Source organism: Rhinatrema bivittatum, chromosome 9 (genome assembly GCF_901001135.1).
Source record: "Rhinatrema bivittatum chromosome 9, aRhiBiv1.1, whole genome shotgun sequence".
NCBI lineage: Eukaryota > Metazoa > Chordata > Amphibia > Gymnophiona > Rhinatrematidae > Rhinatrema > Rhinatrema bivittatum.
In genome coordinates this window covers 193,701,332-193,729,022 of record NC_042623.1, presented here as the reverse complement: position 1 = coordinate 193,729,022, position 27,691 = coordinate 193,701,332, and the positions used below count along the sequence as shown (strand labels likewise).

Genomic DNA, 27,691 nt, shown 5'->3' with positions numbered 1-27,691 from the left:
TTTTCTTCTCAGGAAATGGAAACTCATCTAATTAAGTAATGACATTTTCAAAAGCTAAAGTCACCTGATTGCTTAGTGATCAGGGCATAGTGCACCGACTATGCAGTCTGGCACATGCAAAGCAGTGCAGCACAGCTAAAAAAAAACCAAAACAAAAACAAAACCAAAAACCAGATCACATGCAGCCCCCCTCCTCTCCCCCACCCCTGGAAGCCAGCCCCAGCAATCTTGGCATGGACTGGGCCTGCACCTCTCTTACATTATTATATCAACCCCCTTCTCTCCATGAATCTGAAAAAAAAAAAATAAATGCTGGTAATTCCCACAAAAAGAGAAGAATCTAGAGAACATGAACAGGTCACAGTCAGGACAAAACCTGAATCCCCTTTTCCACAGCCAAACTGAAGCAGAGCGTCCCTCTCTTCCACCCCAGATGCGTACATCACTGCGGTCACTCAGAAGCACATCTCAGAGCTGCCTCCCAAGGTTAGGGAAGCGAAGCAAAGCCTCACTCGGTCACACCGAAACCAACTGCTGAGGGTGTCCAGCACCCATTCGGCCCCGTCAGTGGGTAACAGTCCATCCATTTTGGGAAGACCTGGGGTATATTTTTAACATTCCTCCTTCTTTAGGGTGGGGATAGAGGAGGCACCAATCAGTCTCACAGTCAGAAGAAGTCTCTGATAGACATCACAAACCCCATGGTTTATCTGATGTACTGAAGATACGTTTCATGGCTGCATCTTAAACTGGGATCAGACTCTTTTTGGTTAAGAAAAAAAAAAGTTCACTACTGTCGTTGAGTGGATGAACTTTCACAAGCAACAGTCGCATGAATTCTATCACCACAGACTGTCACTTCTTCACTTACTCCACATATGGAATAAAACTGCGCCTGAATTGCAAAAAAACCAAAACTTCCATATGACATGAAAACGGAGGCTAAACCAGGATCCTATGCCCACAAGGAGCTGAGAGGACGAGTGATCCCGACAGTGACACATACAGAGAGAGGCGCTGTCCCGTCAGCCTCTCTCAATTAACACTTTATGCATGGGAGGGTGATTTTCAAAGCGTTCACGTCGGAGCAAAATCTGCCCATCCTTTTTACCTGCAATTTTCAAAGGAAATGCACGGCTGTGCAATTTCCCTCTGAAAACTGCCGCGGGGACACGGCCTGCATGGTGACTTGCACCTGCTTTTTTTCTCTGGATAAATCCTTGCTGGAGAAGACCTGAGCAATCGATCTAGGCATGTACTTCCCCCCCCCCCCCACCGGCATATACAAACACCTCGGGGGAGGGGCCTCCTCTCAGTGTGGCTGAAAGCAAAAAAAAAAACCAGATCGTGAAGCAATGTGCAGACTTTTAGCTGCGCTGAGGGAGGGCAGTGCTCAGATTAATGTGCTTTTAGCCCAAGGAAATCACTTTGAAAATTGTCCTCCCTCCTTTGTACTCCATGCTGTATATTTTTTTTTTTAACAATTCAATTAAATTAAATGCAATAGATTTAGTAATTTATGGAAAAATTCCACTCCATCTGCCTGAAGCTTTCAGTCCAAGTGACGGCATGGACGCCATTTAGCAGCAGAGCGCCCGTTTCTGTCACAATTCACCCTACCTCCCCCCCTACCCCCAACCAGATATGAACTAGAGATCACCCTTTCCACATCCCCCCCAAACCACACACCAAGCCCATCACCCCCCTTCCCAATTCCACAAACTCACCCATGCAGCACCCACCCCAGCAACGCTCATTCTAACCCCACCCTCTCCCATCCCAGCAAAGCACCCACCTACCCCGAGGCCTCTCCCCACTGCCACAGACAAACCAACCCCCAACACTCATTCTAAACCCCCCCCCTCCCCCAAAACACAGCCAATCATAAGAGCCCTAACCCAGGTGCCAACACTGACATTCTTTCCAACTCACCAAACCTGGCGTCCCTTTCATCCCTATTAGCACAGCGAGCCCGGTACCCCCTTCATACCAACATCAACACGAAGCTGATGCCCCCTCTCCCCGGCCCTCCGTCACACACCAACCCCACTACTCGTTCCCTCTTCCAAACACAAACCCTTCTATCTAGGGTTGCCAACTGGCTCCAGATTTTCAGGACAGGTCGATCCAGTCCTGGTTTTAGTCCCCCCCCCCCTGCATGCAGGGACTTATAGCCTCGCTTTTCTTAGGGGCATGCAACAGGGAAATCAGAATAAGTCCCGGCACGAAATGGGGGTAAAACCAGGACTGGACCGACCGTGTCCTGGAAATCTGGAGCCAGACGGCAACCCTACGTGTATCTTTCTCTTATCACGTGGTCATTTTTACCCCCTTCTGCCTTGTCGCATCACACACACTGTGGGGACCTAAAGACCCTCTTCTCTGGGCATTTTCGTGATTTATTTCCCTGCTCTCCAGGGCTAGTGGCCGCCTGCCGTTCCGCGGGTACAGCGTCACTCTGCCGGACCTGTCAGACTCTTACTTGTACAAGCCATTGCCTTCGGGTCCCTCGCTGCCCTGTAGAAGCCGCTCTCACACCTGCACTCCGTGGAGCCCTCCCGCTGTGAGGAGCTATGAGGGGGGCACTTACTGCAGGAGGGGTCTGAAGCAGCGGCCTTGTAGAAACCCGGCGGGCAGGCTGGAAATGGAGGGAGAGAGAGAGAAAGGAAAAAATAGTGAGAAAAAGCAAAGTTTGAATTTCTATTACAGCAAATGTTCAGGCAAAAAAAAAAAAATTATTTCTCCATATTTTCAATTTTTGGGCTGTAGATTAGTTTAATATCTTTTATTATTTGCATTACTTTGTTCTGTTCTGGTTTTTCAGACTTAAAGATCGTGAAACATTTTGTATTCCATGCCGTAGGTAAATTACAATCACTTTGATTAATGAAAGTCTTCTTACCTGAGGTGTTTCGTCATATAAACAGAATAAAATTAAATACCACCTGATTTTGCTTACAGGAACTTTTGGATGGTTTGATACTTGCATAATCTAATACTCCATTGTTTCTGCGAGGTCAGTACAGCTTGCTATCATGAACATTTTTTTCCCATTAAACCTTTCCACCACCCCAACCCCCCTCGTTCATATAGAACGGGAGAAAAGCTTTAAAAGGCCAAAGGATTTAGGGGCCTAGACTGGGCACTTTAAAAATTTGCTCAGTTTGCGAACCTAACTTTTAGGTGTCTATTTTGACTGAGGGTCCTAAAACATGAGCATGGAGAGGAGCCAGGTTAGACTAAAAGGAAGGAAGTCAGCCTCAAAATCTGGGCACTGCCACAGCAGCTCTAAGTCTGTTCATCCAGATCCTTCCTCCCCTGGCGTATAAACAGGGAGCGAAGGTCGCAACGCCTTTCCCCCCCCCCCCCCCCCCCCCCCCCCCGGCATCTCCACCCCTCCTCTCTTGCTGGTGTCAAAATGTGTTCGGCGGGGGAGGGGGCCTGCCCACCCATCGCTTCAAAATGTAAATCTGGGGGGGAGCTGCTTAAAAAGAATCCCCTCCGGTGTTTTCCCACTCCAGGCCCTCTCCAGGGCCCAGGTGTTTCACCAACACTGGCCAGAAAAAAATGCATCCTCCCCTCCTCTGCGGCTTTCTCTTCAGCTGGCACGAGCCCTTCCTCCCTTTGACCCTTTCCAGGCCGCTGAGGCACCTCCCTCTTTACAGGCCCACTGACGCCAGGTTGGGTTTCCTCCTCCGTTTGGCCCTGTGCATTTTTCACTCATGGGCCATTACTTCCTGGTTTATGCATGAGGTTGGTGCCAGCCTCGGCGTTCTCAACGTGGTGGTGGTGTTGGCAGAATAGGTCCGCAGTATTTGTCCGGAAAAGCTGAATGAATGGTATGTTCCCAGAGGTAGCCTGCGATCCTATGATTCCCTGCTCTGTGTCTGGTTAAGGGCTTGCCAATTGGTAGGGCCTCAAAGATGAAAGATTTAAATTAAAAAAAAAAAGTTTTTAAAGTGCCGGCAGTCAGGTTTGGGAAATGGACACTCAAATAGCGTCCGTTTCTCGGACCCGTGGCTGTGTACAGAGTAGGAAAAAACGGACACCGATAAATTCTGCGTCCATTTTCTTAACCGGCATACGGCCGCAGACAGCCGACTTCTCCCGGGCGCCCACTGTCAAGGAGGTGCTAGAAGCGTGCAATTGACCCTAGCGTCTCCTTGACAGTGTGAGCCCTAATTTAAATACTGCATGGCGCCCCCAGGAGAGAGGTGCCTGGGAGCGCGTTAGGAAAGCGGGCGCTGAGCACCCCTTTTTAAAAATTAGGATCGCATCATGCGTTATGGTGCTTTTCGCATGTGAAAACGCCTTAACGCATACAAAGATGCCATAACACGAGTTGATAAATGACCCTATTAGCTGGATAAGTGGCAATTTTCCGGCTTTGTCGGACTTAGTTGGATAAATCTAGGATAGCTATTTAGCTAGCCTATAATTATTGATTTATTTATTTATTTTTAATTTTTATATACCGAGGTTCTTGTATGAAATACAAATCACTCTGGTTTACATAAAACAGTGAAAATGCCCCCAAAAAAAGGGTGGGGAGGCTTTACATAAAACAATCGAACAAAGAGCAAATTGAACATAGTAATGTATAGTTACAAGAAACGTTTGAACTCAGGAACAAAGTACAATTAAAAAAGTCAGAATAGGAAACTCAATGAGGTGGCCCATGATTGAGATTATCATGGCATTTAGGCAGCATTAAGTGTCTGGGAAGGCTTGGCGGAAGAGCCAGGTTTTTAGCTTTTTTTCTTTTAACTCCTGATGACTTGGTTCAAGTCTTAGATCTAGGGGGAGCGCGTTCTATTGGTGGGGGCCTGCTGAAGATAGTGCTCGTTTCCTTAGTGATGTTTTTGCCGGCGGGGCATACAGTGTGCCTTTGAATGCGCTTCTGATGGGTCTGGAAGATGTATGAGGTTGAAGTTGAGTGCTTAACATGATAGGAGCGAGTTTGTGAGAACTTTAAAAGAGGATCCTGTGTTTGATAGGAAGCCAGTGAAGGTTACGGAGGATTGGTGTGATATGTTCTCTTTTGTTGGAGTTTGTGAGGATTCTGGAGGCGGCGTTCTGTACCATCTGTAAGGGTTTGATAGAGTTTGTGGGGAGTCTGAGTAGAAGGGAGTTGCAATAATCGAGCTTAGTTAGTATGATGGATTGAAGTACTAGCTGGAAGTCATTGACGTGAAGGAGGGGTTTTAGCTTTCTGAGGACTTGCAGTTTGTAAAAGCAGTCCTTTGTGGTCGTGTTTATAAATTTTTTTAGGTTTAGTTGTCTATCCAGGCTCCTAGATCCCTGAAGTCAGGAGAGAACTTGCTATTTGAGTTTGTTGATTGAGAGGAGCTTGATGAGATGGTGGGGGGGTTATGGGAGATAATGAGCATTTCTGTTTTATTGGCATTCAATACTAAGTTAAGGCTAGAGAGTAGGTCTTTGATTGGCTGAAGGCAGTCATTCAAATAGGTGATAGTTTTTTTGGAGGGATTCTGTGATCGGGATAAGGATTTGTATGTCATCAGTGTAGACGTAATGGGTAAGCTTAAGGTTTGCGAGTAGGTGGCAGAGAGGGAGGAGGTAGATATTGAAGAGGGTGGGTGAAAGTGAAGATCCTTGAGGATAGCTGGATAACCTTATAAGTTACCTATATCAAACAGTATACCCGTGTTACGTTTTACACAAAAACTTTATTATTAATTAATTTTTAAAATTAGACATAAACATGGTTTATATAACCTGTACAATACATCTCAACCATTCATTCACACACACCAACATCGACTAACATGACATATTACACAAGTTAAAATACAAATACATTCACCGAATATCCCAATATTGCACTCAAAGTTGAAGCTGCTCTGCTTTATGTTTCTCCTATATATTATCCCACTATCACATGTTGGAAAACTTAATTATTAACAGGATATTTCTCTCTTTACTATGTTTAATTACTCATTGAAGATTCTAGTCACTCCACATGTCACTTCTGACGTTAGTTCCTTTCGATATATCCATAAACTCCCAAAACGATGGATGTCCCGACAAGAAGCTCTTGTTTCACCCGTAGGTTTCGTCAGGGGTTGCAATTTTCCCAATATCCTCTTATGTAGGGAAAACTCCATCTACACTTTTTTTTTTTTTAAAACCATACAAAAAACTTCACATTCTCATTCAGTAAACTCATTAAACTTTAATATCAAACATTCCCTAAGATCGTTTCCACTATATAGAAATGCCACATAATCATCTATTCAATTATCCTTTTAAACCAAAAATTATATCAGTTCATCAAAAAAACACATTTATATGTATATCACCCTATAAACACCACTCACCACATTAAATCTCCAAAAAACACTCACCTTAAAATTGTAACATGGTTCTAGGCACACATCATCTTGTTATTTTCCTACCACAAGCTTCGGACCAATCTCCAAACACTGTTAGAACCTACCAGATGTTCCTTACCAGCTTATAATTATTCTCTCAGTTTCACAAACTACTATTTAATGAAAATACAAATTACAAACTTAAGGGGTCTCGCTATTCATTAAATCAAAAAACAAATCTTACAATCTCACACTCCCAACCACAAACTCCCAAAAACAAACCACATACAAGCTTGTTTCATCTCTATTCGCCTTCCGGTGGGTTTTTTTTTTCATATTCTCCAGACCAATTCCTGTATAGATAAATGCCACCATACCATGACTAATCCACATATCTCATGTGGCTAATCTCGAAGAATAATTACAAAGCCTACAGACCACCCCGATATCATTATATGTCAAACTTACCGCGATTTCGTAAGCTCTCCGAGTCACAACACTGCTCATATTTCATAGTACTTCAGTTGGAAAAGAAACGCTGTGGCTGCGCAGTCCCGATGCATGTTCTGCTTTTTAAACCACTTCTCAGTGGTACCTCCCCCATAATGATGTCATTTCTAACCCGCGAAATACAAGTCATTACTTACTGAGATTTCTTAGGCACTCTGAGCCATACACTGCTCATATTTCATAGTCCTTGAATTGAAAACAATGCCGCAACTGCACAATCCTGATACATATCCTGCTTTTTTAACCACTTTTCACTAATACCTCTCCTATAATAATATTAGGGCCGATTCAGTAAAGTCCGCGGGAGAGTGGGCGAACGCCCGCTCTCCCGGCACGCGCACCGGCCACAGCGCCTCCTTTTGGCTCGGAACGGCGGCTGTCAGCGGGTTTGACAGCAGACGTTCAATTTTTCCGGTGTCGGTTCTCGAGCCTGCTGACAGCTACGCGCTCGGAAACCGGACACCGGCAAAATTGAGCGTCTGATTTTCGACCCGACAGCCGCGGGCCGACTTCAAAATTTTTTTTTTCTTTTTTACCCTTCGGGATCTCTGACTTAATATCGCCATGATATTAAGTCGGAGGGTGCACAGAAAAGCAGTTTACACTGCTTTTCTGTGCACTTTCCCGGTGCCCGAAGAAATTAGCTTGGCTGCACATTTTGTTTTCTGAATCGCACGGGAATACCTAATAGGGCCATCAACATGCATTTGCATGTTGATGGCACGAAAACGCACGTCCAACCCGCCGAACCTAATAGGGCCCTCATGCATTTGCATGTTGAGGGCGCTATTAGGTTCGGCGGGTTGGACGCGCGTTTTCGGCCCCTTACTGAATAAGTGGTAAGGGAAAACGCGCGTCCAATGGCGCGTTTCTAACCCGCGGGATACAATCCAATCACACCTGCTCTCTCAAACATCCAAAAAACTACTACCTCCAATCAGAAACATTTCATTCAACCCAATACATATCCTGCTCTGTAAAATACTTCTCACTGGTACCTTCCCCCCCTGATGACATAATTACTAACCCGCAAGATACAACCCATTCACATCTAAAAAACTATTCCCATTTACTGAAATACACTGCAATAATTAGCCACAACATATCCTTTCAATTTTATATCAGAATGAAAATAACTAACAGTCACTCACCAATTCACATCCAACTAATAAAGAAACACTCCATTCGACTTCCTGATTTAAACCACCCGGTTCAACTGTGCCCCATCCAAAAATGTATCTTTGTTCTTTTTGTAACAAAGCTCTAGATATAGTACCACCACGTTTCAGAATTACCTGATTAAGGATACAAAATTTTAGATCCTGGAGTTTGTGTTTCTTTTGGTACCAGTCCTGCACCAAAAGGTGCATTTTCTTTCCTAATGCGAATATTACTCAAATGCTCTGTAATTCTGATTTTAATAGATCTTTTAATCTGGACAATGTAATACAATCCACGTGGGCATTTAATACAATAAATCACGTGCAGTGTTACAGTCAAACCGTTTAGTTATATACTAATATATGCCATTAGATGGTATCTTGTATAGAGGACACTTCCCATACATAGGGGCAAATACCACAATTACATTTATATTGTCCTACCCTACCACTGTACTCACTTTCTCCATCAGTATTGATGAAGTTAGAATATCCTGTAAAGATCAATTCCTCTTAAAGGCAAAAAAAAAAAAAATCGGGAGTTCCTTAAAAACCTGTTCATCTTTGAGAATTTGCCAATGTTGACAGACAATGGCTTTTATTCCAGTAGCTAAATGTGAAAAGGGTATTGTACAAACCATTCTTGAAATAGGATCTTTTTGTCCAGTGATCAATAGATTGTCTCTATTAGCATACAACGCACGTTTGCAGGCTCACCTCACTATTCTCCCTTTATAACCCCGATCCAAAAATCTGTGTCAGATCTTGAGCGTTAATCTTATAATCCTCTACCGTAGTACATAACCAGCAAAGCTGCAAAAACTGACCAATGGGATGAAAAGACATCTGGGATGAAAGCTAGAGAACTCCAAGGTAGTATTCCTAGCAATATCTATTCTGTAAATTGATGTACACAATTTGTCAGAATTTTTATATACTGACATATCCAAAAAAGATATACTTTGTTGGTCCTTTTGAAATTCAAATCTCAAAATTACCATCTAACTGGTTTATCCACTCAACAAATTCATGTAACCTTTCTACCATACCAGTAAATATAGAAAATATGTCTTCAATAAAACGGTAAGTGTATTTGTGTTTTAACTTGTGTAATATGTCATGCTTTTGCTTAATTTTGCAGGGCATGACTGTCTTTTTAGTTTTGTATTTTTATGATTTTTTTTAAATTTCTTTTGATTGATTTATTATGTATGTTTGTTGTGAACCGTTTTGATTAATTCTTTTGAATTGTAAAGGCGGTATACAAACATTTTAAAATAAATAAAAAATGTTAGTTGATGTTGATATTGTTGGTATGTGTATGTGAATGAATGGTTGAGATGTATTGTATAGGTTATATAAACCATGTTTATGTCTAATTTTAAAAATTAATAAAGTTTGTGTAAAACGTAACACGGGTATACTGTTTGATATATGTGATGTAATGATAATACCTGTTCAATTTACCCTCACATGTATGTGGATATTTGACCACTGTAATTATAAGTTAGCCATGTATATTCAGTGATTGGCCACATTGCTGAATATCTCAGCCAGATGTTTATCTGGCTTGCTCAGTCAGACGGTGGCTGAATAGTGCATCTCTGTAATCTTAAATGTGGGAACTAGAAAATATCACAGAGGAGGAAGAGGAGATGGGGAAGGTGATGTGTGTCTATAAAGCAGCACATCTGGCCACCCTGACCCTGAGTTCCACCCCCCTTTTCGCTGTAGAATATACTATGAGGTCCATATTCAAAAGACATTTAGAGACAGATAACTTAATAGTTATCCGAATAAATGGCTTACTCTGCTCTATTCAGCCCTTATCCAGCTAAATTCTGGCCGACTAATAAGTTAAGTGGCTAGAATTTAACTAGATAAGTTAGGGGCAGTCCAGGAGCGTAGCTGGGAGGAGTTCAGTTCGCTGACTAAGTTAACCGGCAAACTCACGATATTCAGAGTTAGCAGGATATCTTAGTCGGCTTAAGTCTGGTCGAGCTAAAGAGCTGTCCTAAAGTTAGCCAGCTTAACTAATTAAGATATCCAGCTATATTCGATAGCGTGGCTGCACTACTGAATATGCTTCCAAAGTTAGCCGGTCAAGTTCATCCGGTTAACTTTGCTATCTGGACTGTGTCTGAATATAGACCTGAATAGCTCTAGCTTTATCCAGTCTCTGAACTTTTCCCCACACTTTTAAGAGCTGTAGTACTACTCTTTTCATGCATCCCAATGCTTCTGTGAAGAAATACTTCCTGAGTCCAGCCCGCCTCCAGTTTCATACTATGATGGTCCCATATTCTCGAGTGTCCAAGGATGTTAGGATGCTTAGAGGCTTCCAGATTATGTTCTCTGCGCTGAGGTAATATAATGCCCTAGGCTGAGCGCACATTTACTCCCATTTATTTATACATTTTTGTGTGCATAACTTAAAGATTTAATAAAGATTTCAGCGCACAGCAAAATGTGGGCACAGACAGAAGTAAAATGTAAATCCCAACCTAATGAAGGCATTAGCTATTACTTCCAATGCAGGAAGGTGCATTACAGCCCTGAAGGTTTGGTTTATGTTTTTGTAATGCTGGAAATGTAACTCCTGAGTCAGAGGTGAACTAAAGTTAACATTCACCCTAGAAATGCAAGTTAAGTCTCTGATGCTGTGCCAGGGTGGTCCAAACTGTGGAGTTCCCTGGGTGAGAGGGTCCTGAGAATATGCTAGCACAGCATCAAGAGACTAACGCTAGCCCCAGAAATGCAAATTAACTTTACTCCATCTCTGACCCAGGAGTTACATTTCCAATCCTAAAAAAAAAAAATCAGGCTAACCATTTTGGGGGACTCCAAACCCCGACCCTGAGCCAGAGACCCTCTGCCCTGGGACCTATGAGTCAGAGAATCAGAATTGTTGTATGTGCAACTGTTTGCTGTTCAATAATCTCTTCTGGATGGGCCCTTACAGTAGTATAATTGTCACCATCATGCAGCACATGTGTCTGTCTGTCGCTGTTGCATCATGCTTCTCTGGATTTGCATTAAGACCTGGGAAATGGCATCAGAACTATCGGGAACTGCATGACAGCACAGGAGGATGGCGGGCCTTGCACCGGGAATCGGTGCAAGGCCCGCCATCCTCCCGTGAGAGTTGCACAAACAATGATTTTGCACACAACGGTGACAACTGTACTATGTGCCTGCCTCAAAGAGAAGCATTTTTTAAACTTTGCGCTTGTCTTGTACACTTTTTCATTTATGTGTTTAAAAGATTGCTTGTGTGCATAGTGTTTTATGCACGCTGTGCAGATTTTGGGGTTAGCATGCTTTTATTTTAACTCCCACTGCCTTTGCATAGCAGTAGCATACTGCATCCAGCGTGAACTCAATTTTCACTGTGCAGGTAAAGAAAATGTGAGCTAAAATCTCCCTCATTCTTTACTCATCGTTTCCCCAGTATGAGGAAATTCCTAGAACAACAAGTGGTGCTCTGCTTGCCCCTGCTTACTGCTACGTCTGCTCCCTCTCCATTTCTAACTCTCACCGAGGGCCCAAAATAGAGAAACACTGAAAATCCATTCAGGAAGCCAGTGAAGTCAGGGGGAAAGCAGAGCTGGACTGTCCTGCATACCCTGAGAATGCTAAATGGGAAGTTTCGTGAGGTGCCAGGCAGACAAGGGCAATCAACGCAGCCGAGAATCCCCCTTCCCCCCCCACTCCAATGAATCATAGTCTGATCCTGGGTGATCAATTATGCAAAGTAAGCTTTGATAATGCCCAAGGATTAGTACTTGGCAGCTCTTAGAAAACAAAGGGAGGGAGAGGCGATGCACTTCGGCTGTGCGTTCCTTTCAGAGCCGAGTGGCTTCATGAAATATTAAAGGCGCCTCAAATCACTGCTGCTTCTATTCATCAGTGGCTTTCAGAATGAAGAAGCCTGTGCTACGCAGCCTGTGGAGGCCACTTACATACCCTGCCTTCAGTAATTCAGTTTCTTCTGGATGCACATTAGCATCAGAAGAAGGAGGGGGGGGGAGAGGAAACACAGGTCTGATCGTTCACATGGGGGTCCCCAAACTCGGTGTTTGAGGACTGCAACCCTGTCGGGTTTTCAGGATTTCCGTGATAAACGTGCAAGAGATCTATTTGCATACGGTACAGGCAATGCATGCAAACAGATGTCGAGCATAGGCATTGTGAGTGTCCTGAAAACCAGGCCTGGTTCTGGCACTCCAGGGCCGACCCGTGGTGTACCAAGTAGAATTAGTCTCTATCATATCCCATCTCCCTCTCATGAGGTATAAATATTTAGGTCCTGAAATCTCGTTTCATAAGCCTTAGGGGGTAACGCTGTAAACTCTGTGAGCATTTTTTCCAACAGCGTTAATACTAAATTTTCAAAGTGAAATTATGCACACTTACGCTTTGAAAATTATCCCAGGAAAACTACACACACACAAATTATATCTGCTATTTGGTGTACATAGTTGGGGCACATAGTTTACTGTTTATGCTGCACATACAGTGCATTTAGAAAGAAATCAGACCCCTTCACCTTTTCCACATTTTGATATGTTACAGCCTTATTATAAAATGGATAGTTTGCATTTTTCCCTCCTCAGTCTATACACAATACCCCATAATGATGAAACGAAATCAGGTTTGTAGAAATGTATGTAAATTAATTAAAAAAAAACAAACCCCTCTGAAATATCACATTTGCGTAAGTATTCAGACCCTTTGCTATGACACTGAAAGCTGAGCTCGGGTGCATCCTGTTTCCATTGATCTTCCTTGAGATGTTTCTCCAACTTGATTGGAGTCCATCTGTGGTAAAATTCAATTGATTGATGGAATCACTGAACCACTGAGGTCTATGATTCCATCAAATCTCTGTCTTGCAATCCCTGTTCGGGCAATTGGATTATTATGGCAGTTTAAGCAATGGACTTGCAGAGGTTCTGATGCGGGTGTTGCAGTTGGTTCAACATGCGGCAGCACTGGTTGTGTTTTGGTTTAACCAAAAGAGCTCACACCATGGATGTGTTAATAGAGCTGCACTGACTTCCAGTTAGATGGAGGTTTAAAATTAGGCTCCTGGTTTTAATGCATAGGCTGCTTTATTCTGAAAAAGTGTGCTTAGCCTGAGAGAGATTACATTGCTATGTGCCTGGAAGGTCCTTGCGTTCCTGTAATAGAAAATTGCTTAGCGTACCAGCTAGTCATACCTATAAACACGAGATATGATCTTGTACATTCTCGTGTGCAGCACCTGTGCTGTGGAATTAGTTGCCCTTTGATCTGCGAGAAGAGAAAGATAAAATGTTTGAGGAAGGACTTGAAGACCTTATTTTTCAAGGAAGCTTTAAATAATAGCTATTGATGATTTGATGCTATTAGAGAAACGTGTATGCTGTTTATGGTTTAATTTGTTTTGTTTTAAACGCAAAGTGGTCGATTTTCAAAAGTCCGCGTGGGCGTCCATGTGCGCGCGGTTCCCGGCACGCACACATGGACGCCCCGAAACCTAACTCCTACCTAGCTAGGCAAATTTTTTTTTGTTTTGTTTCTTACTGCTCTGTCCACGCAGAAGTAATTTCGGCATGCTGGCCAGCTGCCAAGCGCGCTCTTCCCCGGGATAGAGCCTAATGGCCACTGACCCAGTCGGTCCCAGCCCCTCCCCACCCATACCCTGTCCCTATTCGCTGGCCCAGCACTTCTGCATGTACCAGGGGATATGTGCGTGGATGAGCCATTTCTAAAATGCGCTCGGCCAGGCCAAATGCGTAACCCCCCCCCCCGGATTTTACGCACGCCGGGCATCGAAAACTCAGATGAAAGTGTATAATGCAAGTAGCTGTGGATGTATTCAATGTTGACATTTTGTGATTGTTAACATGTAATCCGAATTGAACAGTTTCCTGGAAATATAATGGAATATAAGATTTTAAAATAAATAAATTTGGAAATGCGCCCCCTATCTAAGGTCCCACAGTTGACCGTGCATGTCAGAGCAAAATCAAAGCCATGAAGTAGAAGGAATTGCCTGTAGACCTCCAGGACAGGATTGTGACAAGGCACAGATCGGAGTAAAGGTACAAAAAAAAAAAATATGCTGCAGCATTAAAAGTCACAAAGAACACAGTGGCCTCCATCATTGTTAAATGGAAGAAGTTCAGAACCACCGGGACGTTTTCTAGAGCTGGCGGACTGCCTAAACTGAGCGATAGGAGGAGAAGGGCCTTGGTCAGGGAGATAACCAAGAACCCAGTGGTTATTCTGACAAAGCTCCAGAGGTCTACTGTGGAGATGGGAGAACCTTCCAGAAGGACAACCATCTCTGCAGCACTCCACCAATCAGGTATTTGTGGCAGAGTGACAGACGGAAACCACTTCCCAGTAAAGGACACACGACAGCCTGCCAAAAGGCACTTGAAGAACTCTCAGAGCATGAGAAGCAAGATTCTCTGGTCTGATGAAACCAAGATTGAACTCTTTGGCTTGAATGTCAAGCGTCATGTCTGGAGGAAACCAGGCACCGCTCATCCCCTAGCAAATACCATCCCCAGGGTGAAGCATGGTGGTGGCAGCATCATGCTGTGGGGGATTTTCTTCAGCTGCAGGAACTGGGAGACTGGTCAGGATCGAGGGGAAAGATGAATACAGAGAGATCCTTGATGAAAACCTGCTCCAGAGCGCTCTGGACCTCAGACTGGGGTGATGATTCACCTTCTGACAGGACGACGACCCTAAGCGCGCAGCCAGGACAACACGGGAGTGGCTTCGGCACAAGTCGGTGAATGTCATTGAGTAGCCCAAATCGAACATCTCTGGAGAGACCTGAAAATAGCTGTGCGTCAATGCTCCCCATCTAACCTGAAAGAGCACGAGAGGATCTGTACAGAAGAATGTGAGAAAATCCCCAAATTCAGATGTGCCAAGATTGGAGTGTTATACAATACGATACCCACTCGCACATGTGTGCCCAATTTTATATTGGCACGGACTGGGAGGGAGCTTCCCTAACCCCCTACCTACTCTGCCTCCCTTTTCCCCCCCTCTACTCTCCGACCCCTAAAACTCCATTTTCTATTTTTTTTTTATTTTGAAACTGCCCAGACCTCGGCCCTGGCCCGCCCTTTACTGAGCCCGGCACTTCTGCGTTCGAGAGATACGCACGTGGCCGGGCCATTTTTAAAATGCGCTCCACGCGCACACATGGCCTGGCCACACGCGGATCCCCCGGTTTTCCTGCGTGCTGGGCTTTTAAAATTTGGCCTTGAGAAAATTTATGGTAACTCCAAGTATGGAACTGAATACCATGGAAATACAGTTTGGATTACTTTCCTTTACGTGCATCACTCTCTACTTGTCCACATTAGATTTCATTGTCATTTGGATGCCCAGTCTTCTAAGGTCCTCCTGCAATTTCTCAACTCAGAATAATTTTGTGTCATCTGCAAGTTTGATCAGCTCATTCATTCCCTTTTCCAGAACACCTTGTGAGACTGGAAAATTGGGTATCCAAATGGCAGATGAAATTTAATGTGGATAAGTGCAAGGTGATGCATATAGGGAAAAATAACCCATGCTATAATTACACAATGTTGGGTTCCATATTAGGTGCTACAACCCAAAAAAGAGATCTAGGCGTCATAGTGGATAACACATTGAAATCGTCGGTTCAGTGTGCTGCGGCAGTCAAAAAAGCAAACAGAATGTTGGGAATTATTAGAAAGGGAATGGTGAATAAAACGGAAAATGTCATAATGCCTCTGTATCGCTCCATGGTGAGACCGCACCTTGAATACTGTGTACAATTCTGGTCGCCGCATCTCAAAAAAGATATAATTGCGATGGAGAAGGTACAGAGAAGGGCTACCAAATGATAAGGGGAATGGAACAACTCCCCTATGAGGAAAGACTAAAGAGGTTAGGACTTTTCAGCTTGGAGAAGAGGCGACTGAGGGGGGATATGATAGAGGTGTTTAAAATCATGAGAGGTCTAGAACGGGTAGATGTGAATCGGTTATTTACTCTTTCAGATAGTTTGTTTTATGCTTTGGGGGAGTTGTTTTTTAATGGGGGGGGGGGGAAGGATCGATTCGGGAAACAAACCAAACATTAAACACACCGAAAAAGAGCCCCCCACTCCCATTAAAATATAGAATTGAACTGAAATGAAAAATGTTGCCCTGTGTGTGCCTCTTAGCAAGATCATTACAGAAGGAAACTTTCGAAGAAATCAGATTTGTATTTCTTTTTGTTCTCTCTCTGATCGCTGTTTAAGGAAAGTGATGAAACTAATGGAGAGGATTAAACTGAAATTAAATACAGAAAAAACTGAAATATTGTGGGTGGGCTCCTGTCTTCCTCAGGAAGATTTTCTGCCTCATTTTTTAAAGTATTTCTTTTCTATTATGATCTAAGGTTGTTTGGGGTACTGTTGGATTCGCCTTTGCTTCTAGAATCACGGGTGACAGTATCATGTAAAGCTTTGTGCCGTTTTAGACAGCTCCGATCCTTTCTAAGACCAGATGATTTATGGCTTGTAATGCAGGCTGTGACTGAGTAATCGTGACTACTGCAATTCAATTTATGTTGGCCTTCCAAAGAAGACCGTGGTCAAGCTGGAAATGGTACAGAATGTGGCAGCCAGGATTCTCACTGACAGTTCGATGGGATACAGCCACTCATTTATTGGCTTTCCATAGATGTGAGTATAACATTTAAGTTACCGTGTCTTGTTTAGTGGTTTATGCAATCTTGGTCTTGTATATCTTACAGATGAAATTATCGTCCAGTAAGACTATTATGTTCACGTTAAGCTGTAAACCTCTTCATTCCTTCTCTTAAAACTATTCGGGAAAACTAGATTAAGAACAAGAGCTCTCTCAGGAGTGCTGCCATATGTATGGAATGCAGGCCCTAGGGAAATGAAAGTCAATGGAATTATATGCAGTTTTCATGTTTTGGTAAAAACTTGGGTTATTTGATCAACTAGTAGCCAATAGCTTGACTTGATTTCTAAGTTGTTGAGCTGGTGGACCCTTGTATCGAGGGGGAGATGAAGCCACCAGTGGGGAGGAGCCCCCACAGTTGGTAGGCAAGGCTTATAACAAGCAGAGGCCCCTCTGGAGCTTCACCACTACCAGCCCACATTCCCCTCAGATTGAGCCCATGTAATGGGGCCGGCTGGACTTACATGGGGCCTCTGCGAAGATGGAAGTCCAGAAGAGAGGCAGGCAGCGTAGCTCAAGGTCAGAATCCAGGCAAGGGTCATGGCAGGCAGCGTAGCTCGTAAGTCAAGTCTGGTCCAAGGTCAAAGCCAAAGATAAGCAGAAGCAATGAAGAGGGCAGGAAAGAAGGAACTCAGGAGCAACACGCAGGTCGCAGGAAGCGAGGAGACCTGTTGCCAAGGCATCGGATAAAGGTAGGGACTAACCTTATATAGTTCCTGGAAGATGTCAACCATGGGACCCGCGGGGTTTTTCCTGCCTCGGGCCCTTTAAATCCAGCACGGAGATGCGCGTGCCTGGGGGCAGGGGGGGGGGGATGTCGAAGGCTGAAGCTGAGTATTGGTGGCGGTCCAGCTGCGAGAAAACAGGGATGGTGTTGACTGGTGGCTCAGAGCTGCATGGAGGACCATGAAAGGGGAGCTATGCGTCGGCAGTGGCTCCCTGCCAAGGAGCCCGGGCCTGCTTCTGCCATGGCGGCACGGCAAAGGGTGAGTGAGGCCGGTCGCGGGGCTCCGTGTCCGGCAAGTGTAACAAGTGATACCATATGGTATTTTCAATTTAATTGTTCATTTGTTAGGCTGGAATACTATGCTTATTTTAGGGGTTAGTCTGCTGAATTTATACATACAGATGGTTTGTTTGTGATTCAGGCCTCGGTTTCCCCAATATTTGATTATTGTAATGGGATATTGGTGGGTTTGCCTGATAAATTGATACAACGCATACTTGATGGCAATATTGATTTTTCGATGTCCAAGGAGGACAAGTGCTAAATCCTTGTTAAGAATTATTCACTGCTTTCTGAATAAGGAAAGAATTAAGTTTAAAATTATGGCAATAATGTTTAAGGCTGTGCGGAGGAGCGGCTTAATTCTTAACTCAACTTCTGCAAGTATATTCCAAGGCAAAACCTTCAGACTTCACATGGGGTGTTAGCTAGAAACTATACCATCCAGGAGGTTCCTAAGATGTCTCGCCATAAAATGGCATCCTCAGTTTTTGGAGCAGAATTGTGGCAATCAGCGTAGCTTGATGTCAGGGAAGAGAACAATTGTTCTGCAAAAAAAAGGTGAAGGCAGGGCTGTTCCCATGTTTGTGAGTTAGTGGTGTCTGGCATGGTGCAGATGAATTATTGTTTTAGAATTCTATTTAAATGTATTTTAATGTTATTGTATATAATTTTTTTTGAACACCATATCAGTCAGGTTTGAGTGTGTGGTATATAAGCATTTAAAAATAAATACTCCATCACTGATAGTCTAGTAAAATTAATCAAAATAGAAACATGCTACAACATTTGTATTTTCTGTTTTGATATTTTATTTAATTTTAATTTTGTGCTAAATATAATAATTTTGTATTTAAAATTTACTGTATTTTTGCTTACTTTGTATTTATGTTTTGGGGGATTTTAAAATTATGTTGTACTCTGCTTTGTAAAACAGTTGATGGGGAAAAGTTGAATATAAAGTATTAAATTCATAATAATAAAACAGATTAGATTCTCCATGGGTGTATACAGGTGTTTACCCACAGAGAAAGCTCCTTTTGAAATTGCATGACGCAACAGTGTGGGGGAAAAAGGGATGTTCCGGTAATGTATGTGCGGGCAGTTTATTTTTAGCTACCTGCATGGTCTTCCTGGCAAGGAGTTCACACCTTACAATATGCACCCACAGTCACTGCCAGGCCAGACATTTTCAAGGTGAAACTCCTCAGGGAGTTTCCCTTTGAAAATTGACTTGCAGGCCTATGGACAGTTTGCAAACCATGTATGTGTGTGTGTGTGGGGGGGAGGGTTACTGAAATGTCCCTCTACATGAGGGCAGTACCGCATACAAACACAAAGGGGCAGATTTTCAAAGCCCTACGCTCACTGGGCCTATTTTTAAAAGGCCCAGCGACACGCGTAAAGCCCCGGGACGTGTCTAAGTCCCTGGGAAAGGGGTGGGGAGGGGGCGGTCCTAGAGGTCCCTGGCGCAGTGGCCATTTGCAGGCAGGCGCTAATGGTAAGGTAAAGAAATGGGGGGGTTAGAGGAAAGGGGTATGAAGTATAGAGTAGGGGGGAGGGAGCGGGTGAAGGCCGTGGGCATCGGCATGCGCAAGATGCACTAGTGTGCACCCCCTTGCGCGCGCCGACCCCCGATTTTATAACATGCGCGCACATGTTATAAAATCTGACGTCCACGTGTACGCGCCGGATAGCGTGCGCACATGGACGCCCGCGTGAAGCTTTGAAAATTTACCCCCAAAAAAGTGTCCCATCCCTAGAATACTAGAATAGTCCTCATTCCTTCTTACGGCTTTTCTTTCTGATGTGCCCTCACGTCTTGGGCTGCAGCCTCATCTTCAGAGTTCCCCACGCTGCCACCACGTTCTCCTCCTCCTCCTCTCTGGTCTCCTTCGGCGTCCGCACTGCCCGCGGGGGGGGGGGGGGGGGGGTCAGGTTCATGCCTCGGCCTGAGCCGCAGACACAATCTCTAGCCGGACGCCTGAAATGTTCACGTGTTACTCTGGCAGGAAAGATAAATCGTGCGGCTGCGATTGCCCAGCCCGGCTGAGCCCCGGGGAAAGGCAGGTGTACCTGGGAAGAGCTCGATCATTCCCTGCGGAAACAGCACAGTGCGGGCCTGCTTTCCCCCCCCCCCCCCCCCCCTCTTACCTGCCCTATACATATTTATCAACGTGTTAAAAAAAAATCTCTTTTAAATGCTTTCAAACAGTATTTTAAGAGCCTCGTGATGATAATTTTGTATGGAGAGGGGGCAGGTTTCCATGGCAACTTCAAAGACATTCACTGTGAGGCACTGGGTCTACATAATGGTAGCCATGGCAACAATTCCAAGAGCCCCCCCCCCACACTTGGGACACTACTCTTCCAAACCCGGCCCTGGGATTAGCCATGTGCTGTGCTTGCAGCTCTGAGAAATCTGCAGTACAGGACACCAGGGCTTGCACATTCAGGACGCCCAAGTTTTTTAGAACAATGTCTCTCCCGGCATCTGTGTCGCTTTACGCATTTACAACCCTCCTTGTGCCATAAGATCAGCACATCGTGGTCCTCGTGAAGTCCCCTCACCAGGGCTCGCTCACGTTAACGGAAACCCGTGAGAACAGGGGCCCCGTTCTCTGGAACACTCTACCTGGAAGTCTGCGTTTCCACTACTTCCACACCCACATTCTGAAAACATCTGGAGGCTTTTTTTTTTTTATACAGACGGGCATTTGAGTCTGGGAACACCACCTTGCTAAGGCTCTCAGCCTGCTCTTCTTTTTAAGATGCTTTTTTTGCTGGCATTTACTTTTTATTTTTGTCTAAGTACGTGTCATCATATAGTGCATTGATTATGCTTGTTTTGATGTACTCTGCCTCAAGTGATGGAAAAGGCAGAAAATAAAATCCTTTAATTAAATAAAATTATACAGTAAAACTTGTGCATCCTGGACAGGAAAGGAGCAGGCATTTTATCCTTACTATGAAGTTATAATGTAACTCATATAGCACAGGCCATGAGGGGAGCAGATAAAAATCAGACTAATATAATTTTATCCATCAATATTTATAAATCACTTTATAGATTGATAATAACCTAAAGTAATGAACAAAATAAAAGCAAAACACTCAGAATTTACAATTACAATACATAATCACACAAACTAAAAACAAGATTAAAAATGCAGACAGATAATAACCCTAAACTTACTTATAGAATCCTGTGAATTGGATTGATTAAAAAAAAACCAACTTAGATTTTATTTAATATAATAATCATTAACTCATAATACTAAAAAAAAAACCAAAAAAAAAACCCCTTATCCCCAGCCACCACATATATATAATTATCTGATCTCCATTTTCCTTCTCACTCCAAGTTATTGATTTCCTTGTTATATGTAACTGCTTTTCTGCACTATTGTTCAAATTGTAAAGTTTTATTATAACTGCACCCCTGTTTCTTGTGAACCAGCATGATGGGACTACTGTCTTGAATGTTGGTATATAAAAAAAACTTAAATAAATAAATAAATAAATAAATAAATAAATAAATAAATAAATAAACTGTTCTCCCTACATCATCCAACAAAATATTTCACCTACTTCCTCAGTCCCATAAAATAATCATTTGCTCAGCCACTTACAACCAATCAAATTATTCTGGGAAAACATGGAGAAACAACCGTGCCTTCAACGGTTTCTGAAAGCATAACTGATTGTCCACTAAACCAAGTGCTAACAGAAGTGCATTACACCACGGAGGAACAGCAACAGAAAACATCCTGAATCTGTTCCTCTCTCATCTAACCTCCCACACCCTTAGCACCAGAAGACGACACTGTTGAGGAGAGAAGGGGCCTCTGAGGTGCATAATAAGCAATCTTTTCTGACAGATAGCTGGAGGCCATGTTATGAAGAACCCTGAACAAAAGACCAGTATATTAAACCAGATCCTACACTGAATAGGCAGCCAATGCAATTCCCAAAGCAACGGCAACACATGGTAATAAGCATTACATATTGTTTGTCCTCCAATGAGTCTTGCAGCAGTATTTAATATCTAGCATAACACATCTTAATAACTTCATTGGGAGGCCAATCAATACTATATTACCATACATAATCCTGGACAATACCAGGGACTGAACTATCATCCTCAAATCTTGAACAGATAAAAAGACACATCTAATGCATCACTCATAGATAATAGTAAGCAGTCTTAACATCAGCAGAAACATGGAACGGCATGGATAGTTCAGATTCCAACTGCACATCTAGATCTCAAACCTCTCTACTAGGCACCAAGTCCTGAGTAGGGATGTGCATTTGTCCTGGTTCAGCCACCATGAAAAACAAAGCGGATTTTCCCGAAATTTCAGGAAAATTTGTTTTTCAGGGTTAGTGCATGCTAACCCTGAAATTCAGGGTGGCCGAAAAAAATTGGCCCGAACCACGGAAAATGAAATTTCCCATGGTGGGCTGATAACGAAGGCTGAACTGAAAGGTTTGGCCGAATTACATCTAGTCCTGAGCTAAAACCTTGATAGAAATATCTATCCCTATGTTATCCTGGTTAGGTTAAAACCATCGTACTGATACCAAATAGAAAATTTTATAAATATTCCTTAGTATGAAGCTATGCCTCCAAATCCCCTACTTTCAAAGGGTAGAAGAGGACCGGACGGCTCATCTGCATACTGCTGCCAGCATCTCCTGGGAGAGGAGTCCAGAGGACACTGCAAGCGATCCAGGGATTGAATTCCACAGCCCCAGCTTGAATCTCAAACCCTTCAATTAACTGAGTGAAGATCAATTTAATGGTTAAAGAGGATTAGTAACTAATACTTTGGGAAATCTTTGGACTTATAAAAGTCTTGAGAAAGGTGAAATAGTGGGATATATTATTTAGAGTTTGTGTGTGTCTAAGGTAATAAGCAAGCCAGAGACAGACACTAGAATTAACTGTCTTTCCCATCCACTCAACCCTTTATTTTTAGGCAAGAGACACTCTCTCATTAAAAATCAGGCTCTTATCTAAATCATACTATTGTACCAGCCCTTACTGAAAGTTTTAATCATCCCCTTGTAGGTCACTAGCTGATTAGTAAATTTAAAGTTCTCTAATTCCAGCTCCCTTAGTATCCTAAACGTAACTAGGCACTCAATAAAATTAAGATGAAAGCAGCAGTCCCATCAGCAAGAGGGGGGGCTTTCCAGTCTTTTCCACTGAGTGTCACATGTATGATTTTTTACCCACTGGAGAGATTGTATGTGTGCACTCGGTGCAAAGAGCTCCTGGCTCTCAGGGAATGAGTCCGATCTCTGGAGGCTAGAGTGGCAGACTTGGAGGAGCTGAGGCAGAGATGTACATTGATGGGACCTTCAGGGACATAGCAGCCAGGTCCCAAATCCAGCCTAGCAGACCCAGTGCTGCCTTGGATCAGAAAGGTCTCCCAGTAGGAGAACATCACCCTGGTGTAGCAGGAAGTGAACCTGTAGCAAGGACCTGCTCTCCAGGTGATGTATTGTCCTTTCGCACTGAAGACGTCTCTCAGTGCTACTGCCCAGGAGGGAAGGGTTAGGTTGGCCATCATAGTTGGTGATTCAATTATTAGAAGTGTAGATAGCAGGGTGGCTGGTGGGCGTGAGGATCGCCTGGTAACTTGCCTGCCTGGTGCGAAGGTGGCAGACTTCACGCATCACCTAGATAGGATTATAGACAGTGCTGGGGAGGAGCCGGCTGTCGTGGTACATGTGGGCACCAATGACATAGGAAAATGCGGGAGAGAGGTTCTGGAAGCCAAATTTAGGATTTTAGGTGGAAAGCTGAAATCCAAACGTGCAGGTCCCCAGAGGCAGGCAGCGCTCCAGAGTTTCAATGCATGGATGAGACAATGGTGCAAGGAAGAGGGATTCAGCTTTGTAAGGAACTGGGGAAACTATTAGGGAAGGGGGAGACTTTTCTGAAAGGATGGGCTCCACCTTAACCAGAGTGGAACCAGGCTGCTGGTACTAACTTTCAAAAAGGAGATAGAGCAGCTTTTAAACTAGAACAAGGGGGAAAGCCAACAGTCACTCAGCAGTGCATGGTTCGGAGAAATGTATCCTTGAAGGATACTAATGAAACAGGAGAGTTAGGGCATCCCAACAGAGGTTCCATGTGCCTATAATTAAAAAATCACCTGAGCTAAAGATTTCCAAATTATCCCTAACAACTGAAAAGCATGTTGTTAATACAAACAAAAAAACACACTTTGAAATGTCTGTATGCCAATGCCAGAAGTCTAAGAATTGAGATGGGAGAGTTAGAGTGTATAGCAGCAAATGATGAGATTGACATAATTGGCATCAGAGACCTGGTGGAAGGAGGATAACCAATGGGACAGTGCTATATCAGGGTACAAATTATATTGCAATGATAGGGAGGATCAACTTGGTGGGGGTGTGGCACTTTATGTCCGGGAGGATATAGAGTCCAACAGGATGAAGATCATACAAGAGACTAAATGCTCAGATGAATCTATATAACCAATGTAACTATTGTGAACCGTTATGATGGTGAAACGGAATTATGGTATTCAAAACATGTTAAATACAAATACATGTTGGGTAAGAGTATAGTGATAGGAGTATACTACCGTCCACCTGGCCAAAATGGTCAGACAGATGATGAAAAGCTAAGAGAAATCAGGGAAGCTAACCAATTTGGCAGTGCAGTAATAATGGGAGATTTCAATTACTCCAATATTGACTGGGTAAATATAACATCAGGACTTGCTAGAGACAAAGTTCCTGGATGTAATAAATGATTGCTTCATGGAGGATTTGGTTCAGGAACCAACAATAGAGCGAGCAATTCTGGTCGCCGCATTTCAAAGAAGATATAGTTGCGATGGAGAAGACACAGAGGACAACTGAAATGATAAAGGGGATGGAACAGCTCCCCTATGAGGAAAGGCTGAAGAGGTTAGGGCTCCCTCTTCCCCTCTCATCCCTGACCCCTAACCTAACCCTGCCTAGCCCCAATTGTTTTTTTTTTTTTATACTTACTGCTCCTCGGGAGCAGATGTACACCCGGTGTATTTGCCGTCTAATGGCGCTGTCCTGTCCTGCTCCCCGCCCAGACCCTGCCCTGGCCCACCCCTTTTGAAAGGCCTGGCACTTTGGAGCATGATGGGGGTTTATGCGGGTGGCTGGGCCCTTCCATAATTCATGAGCACAGGGCTTCTAAAACTTACTTGTCAGTGTTATTTAACTGTGGTATGTGCAGTGTACTACTTTGAAAAGGAAAAGTATTGTAGTGAATTGTCTGTGTGTTGTTCACTCTTCAATCAGTACTACATAGTACACACACACAATCACTTCATTGAAAATAAAGACTGACATCTATTCTCCATCATATAAACCCCTGTAAACAGGCACTGAATCTGATAAAATCCTGTCATATCAGGCAAAAGTAGAGACCGCAGCACTTGGTAGAGGATTTTTCAGGGACAATGGGATCAATATTCAAATCCTGGCCAGCTAAGTAGCTGGATAAACGTATCCAGCTAAGTTACAAGGATATTAAAGGGCATACCTATGCCGCTGAATATCCACGTATAAGTTATATCTGACGAAGTTTAGACCTATTATTGACCCAGTCTGCCCACAAAGCTGTCAGTCTAATAGCCAGATAAGTGGCCGCTGAACATAAGTAGATATTCAGCAGATAGCTGGATAAGTATTTTTCCCTACCCGCTTTTTTCCTTAGAAATATCTCTCTTCAAGACAGACTCTAGTTAATATTGTTACACATATGTATTTGATATGTATACTCCTAGTTTTTCCGTTAAATAAGCATTTTGCTTTTTCCACTTATGTTCATTGTAAAGCTTTTGGCTGAATTACTGTTTGCTGTAAACAGAGGTGATGTGCATCACGTGCCGCGGTATATAAAAAACTATAAATAAATAAGTAGAACTTAACCAGCTATTTGAATATCTGACCCAATGAGACCTGCAACCAAAATAAAGAGGGGTTTTTTTTTCAAATCCAAAATGTCATCAGGAGAGACAGGCCATGTCAAGCCATAAGAAATTGAAATTTGGAAAGGGTACACCACCACAAGCTGTGTCTCTACCAGACCCTGTTATGCTGGAGGAGACGGAAAGGACGGGCACTAGGAGCACTAGCAGGACACCACCAGTGCAAGTGCTAAAATCTAAAGCACTAGCAGCGCAATCCATTAGTGGAGAAGAAGCAGCACAAGCAGATTTGTCAGCTTCTGATACTGAGGCAGAAGAATCTCCCTATAAATTATTTCCTGAAGAAGAGTTAGGAGAGCTGGTTACAAATAAAAGGATCAAAATCTCAACTAATGCAATATCAAATAATTTGTTAATGCTAACATTCCTGCTAGTTAACGCTCAATCCATCACAAAGAAATTCCCTATTACTACAGATCTCCTATAGGACACAAAATCAAGCTTTATGGCAATCATGGAATCTTGGTTAAAAATAAAATCAGACAAAGAATCAAATAGCACTTAGAAACTATGATGCCTTTTCAATCCCCAGAATAAACAAACTAATCCCGATAACACCTCCAAGAAACCACGAAATTGCTCTTTTTGTTACTAATAACATACAAAATTTGCCTGATTTACTGCCCACCAAGCCTACTAGAATTAAACACCTCCCCACTAATTGAATTCCTAACAACACTTTTAAATACCTCAAAACCCACCATTGTACTAGGAGACTTCAACCTGCACATGGATGCAAATCCCTTATCCAACACCTGCCAAACACTAATGGATATTATGGCGGCACTAGGATTCGCCCTAACTACTGACAAACCCACTCACGAAGCAGGACACTCTCTTGATTTATCATTTATCAACCACAGCCACTTTTGAACACATTAAAACCGACTATACACACATCCCTTGGTCAGATCACCTCCTCATACAATCTTCCGTCAAATATACTGAACCACAAACGACACAAAAAAGAAAAGAACCCCTGGAATTTAAATATTGCCCACCTTATAACATAGAAGCCCTGAAAGACAAATTGGAAGAAAAACTAACAGAAATGGATTACACCAACTGCTGCTCCGCTACAACAACATGGATGCAAACAACCAAAAATCTAGCTGATGAGAAACCCAATAAAATGTATCAGCATCAAGGAACCCAAACAAACAAACCAACCCCTGGCATAATGAAAAGATAAAGGAAGTCAAAAGAAATCTAAGGAAAAAAGAAAAAAAAATGGAGAAAAAATAAAACCAAAAACCTAACTAAATATAGAAAGCACCTAGCCTACTATAAACAAGTAATTTTCAGCGCAAAGAAACAATACTACAGCACTAAAATAGAGAAGTTTGCAAATAACCCGAGAACCTTATTTACCATAGTAAAAAACCTCAATGACAAATCATACTCTCCCCAAAACCTACCAGTAAATAGATGTAATGAAATAGCTATTTTCTTCAGTGTCAAAATTACAAACCTAAAAACAAAAATCCCCAATATAACTATAATGTATGGCCATTGCTCCTACCATGTGACAGGGGCTGACCAATGGCACCAGTAGCTCCTGTGACTTAGTAGGTCAAAGGCTATCGGCGCCATTTTGAGTCATAGCAGGTCCGACAGCTTGACGGCATGGAGGGAGTGATCGCTCATGGGACCCCGCTGGACCACCAGGGATGTTAGTAAGTCTTGGGGAGGGATCGGGATGGGGGGGGGGTGGGTGTTTGTATTTAATGTATTATAGCAAACTAATGAAACGAATAAATGAATATATTTTTTTTCGTATTGGAACTAATGAAACCAATTTGGTTCCCAAAGAAACTGAACTGAAATGAACTGAAACATTTTTCTCTTCTGCACATCCCTAGTTTCTATGTTTATTTCAGTAAACCCATTTTTTTGAAAACTCCTATTTAGCTAATCCGTGCATCATTCT

The 27,691-nt window shown here is 43.1% G+C and overlaps 1 protein-coding gene across 1 annotated transcript in view; it reads right to left on the bottom strand.

Annotated features, from left to right (window-relative positions):
• LOC115099211 (ephrin type-A receptor 3-like) overlaps nt 1-27,691 on the bottom strand; it is a 272,744-nt gene that overhangs the window by 137,485 nt on the left and 107,568 nt on the right. The window contains exon 4 of the mRNA XM_029616650.1: nt 2,483-2,638. Within this exon, the coding sequence (XP_029472510.1) occupies nt 2,483-2,638 (156 nt within the window). The remainder of the gene's footprint in view (nt 1-2,482; nt 2,639-27,691) is intronic.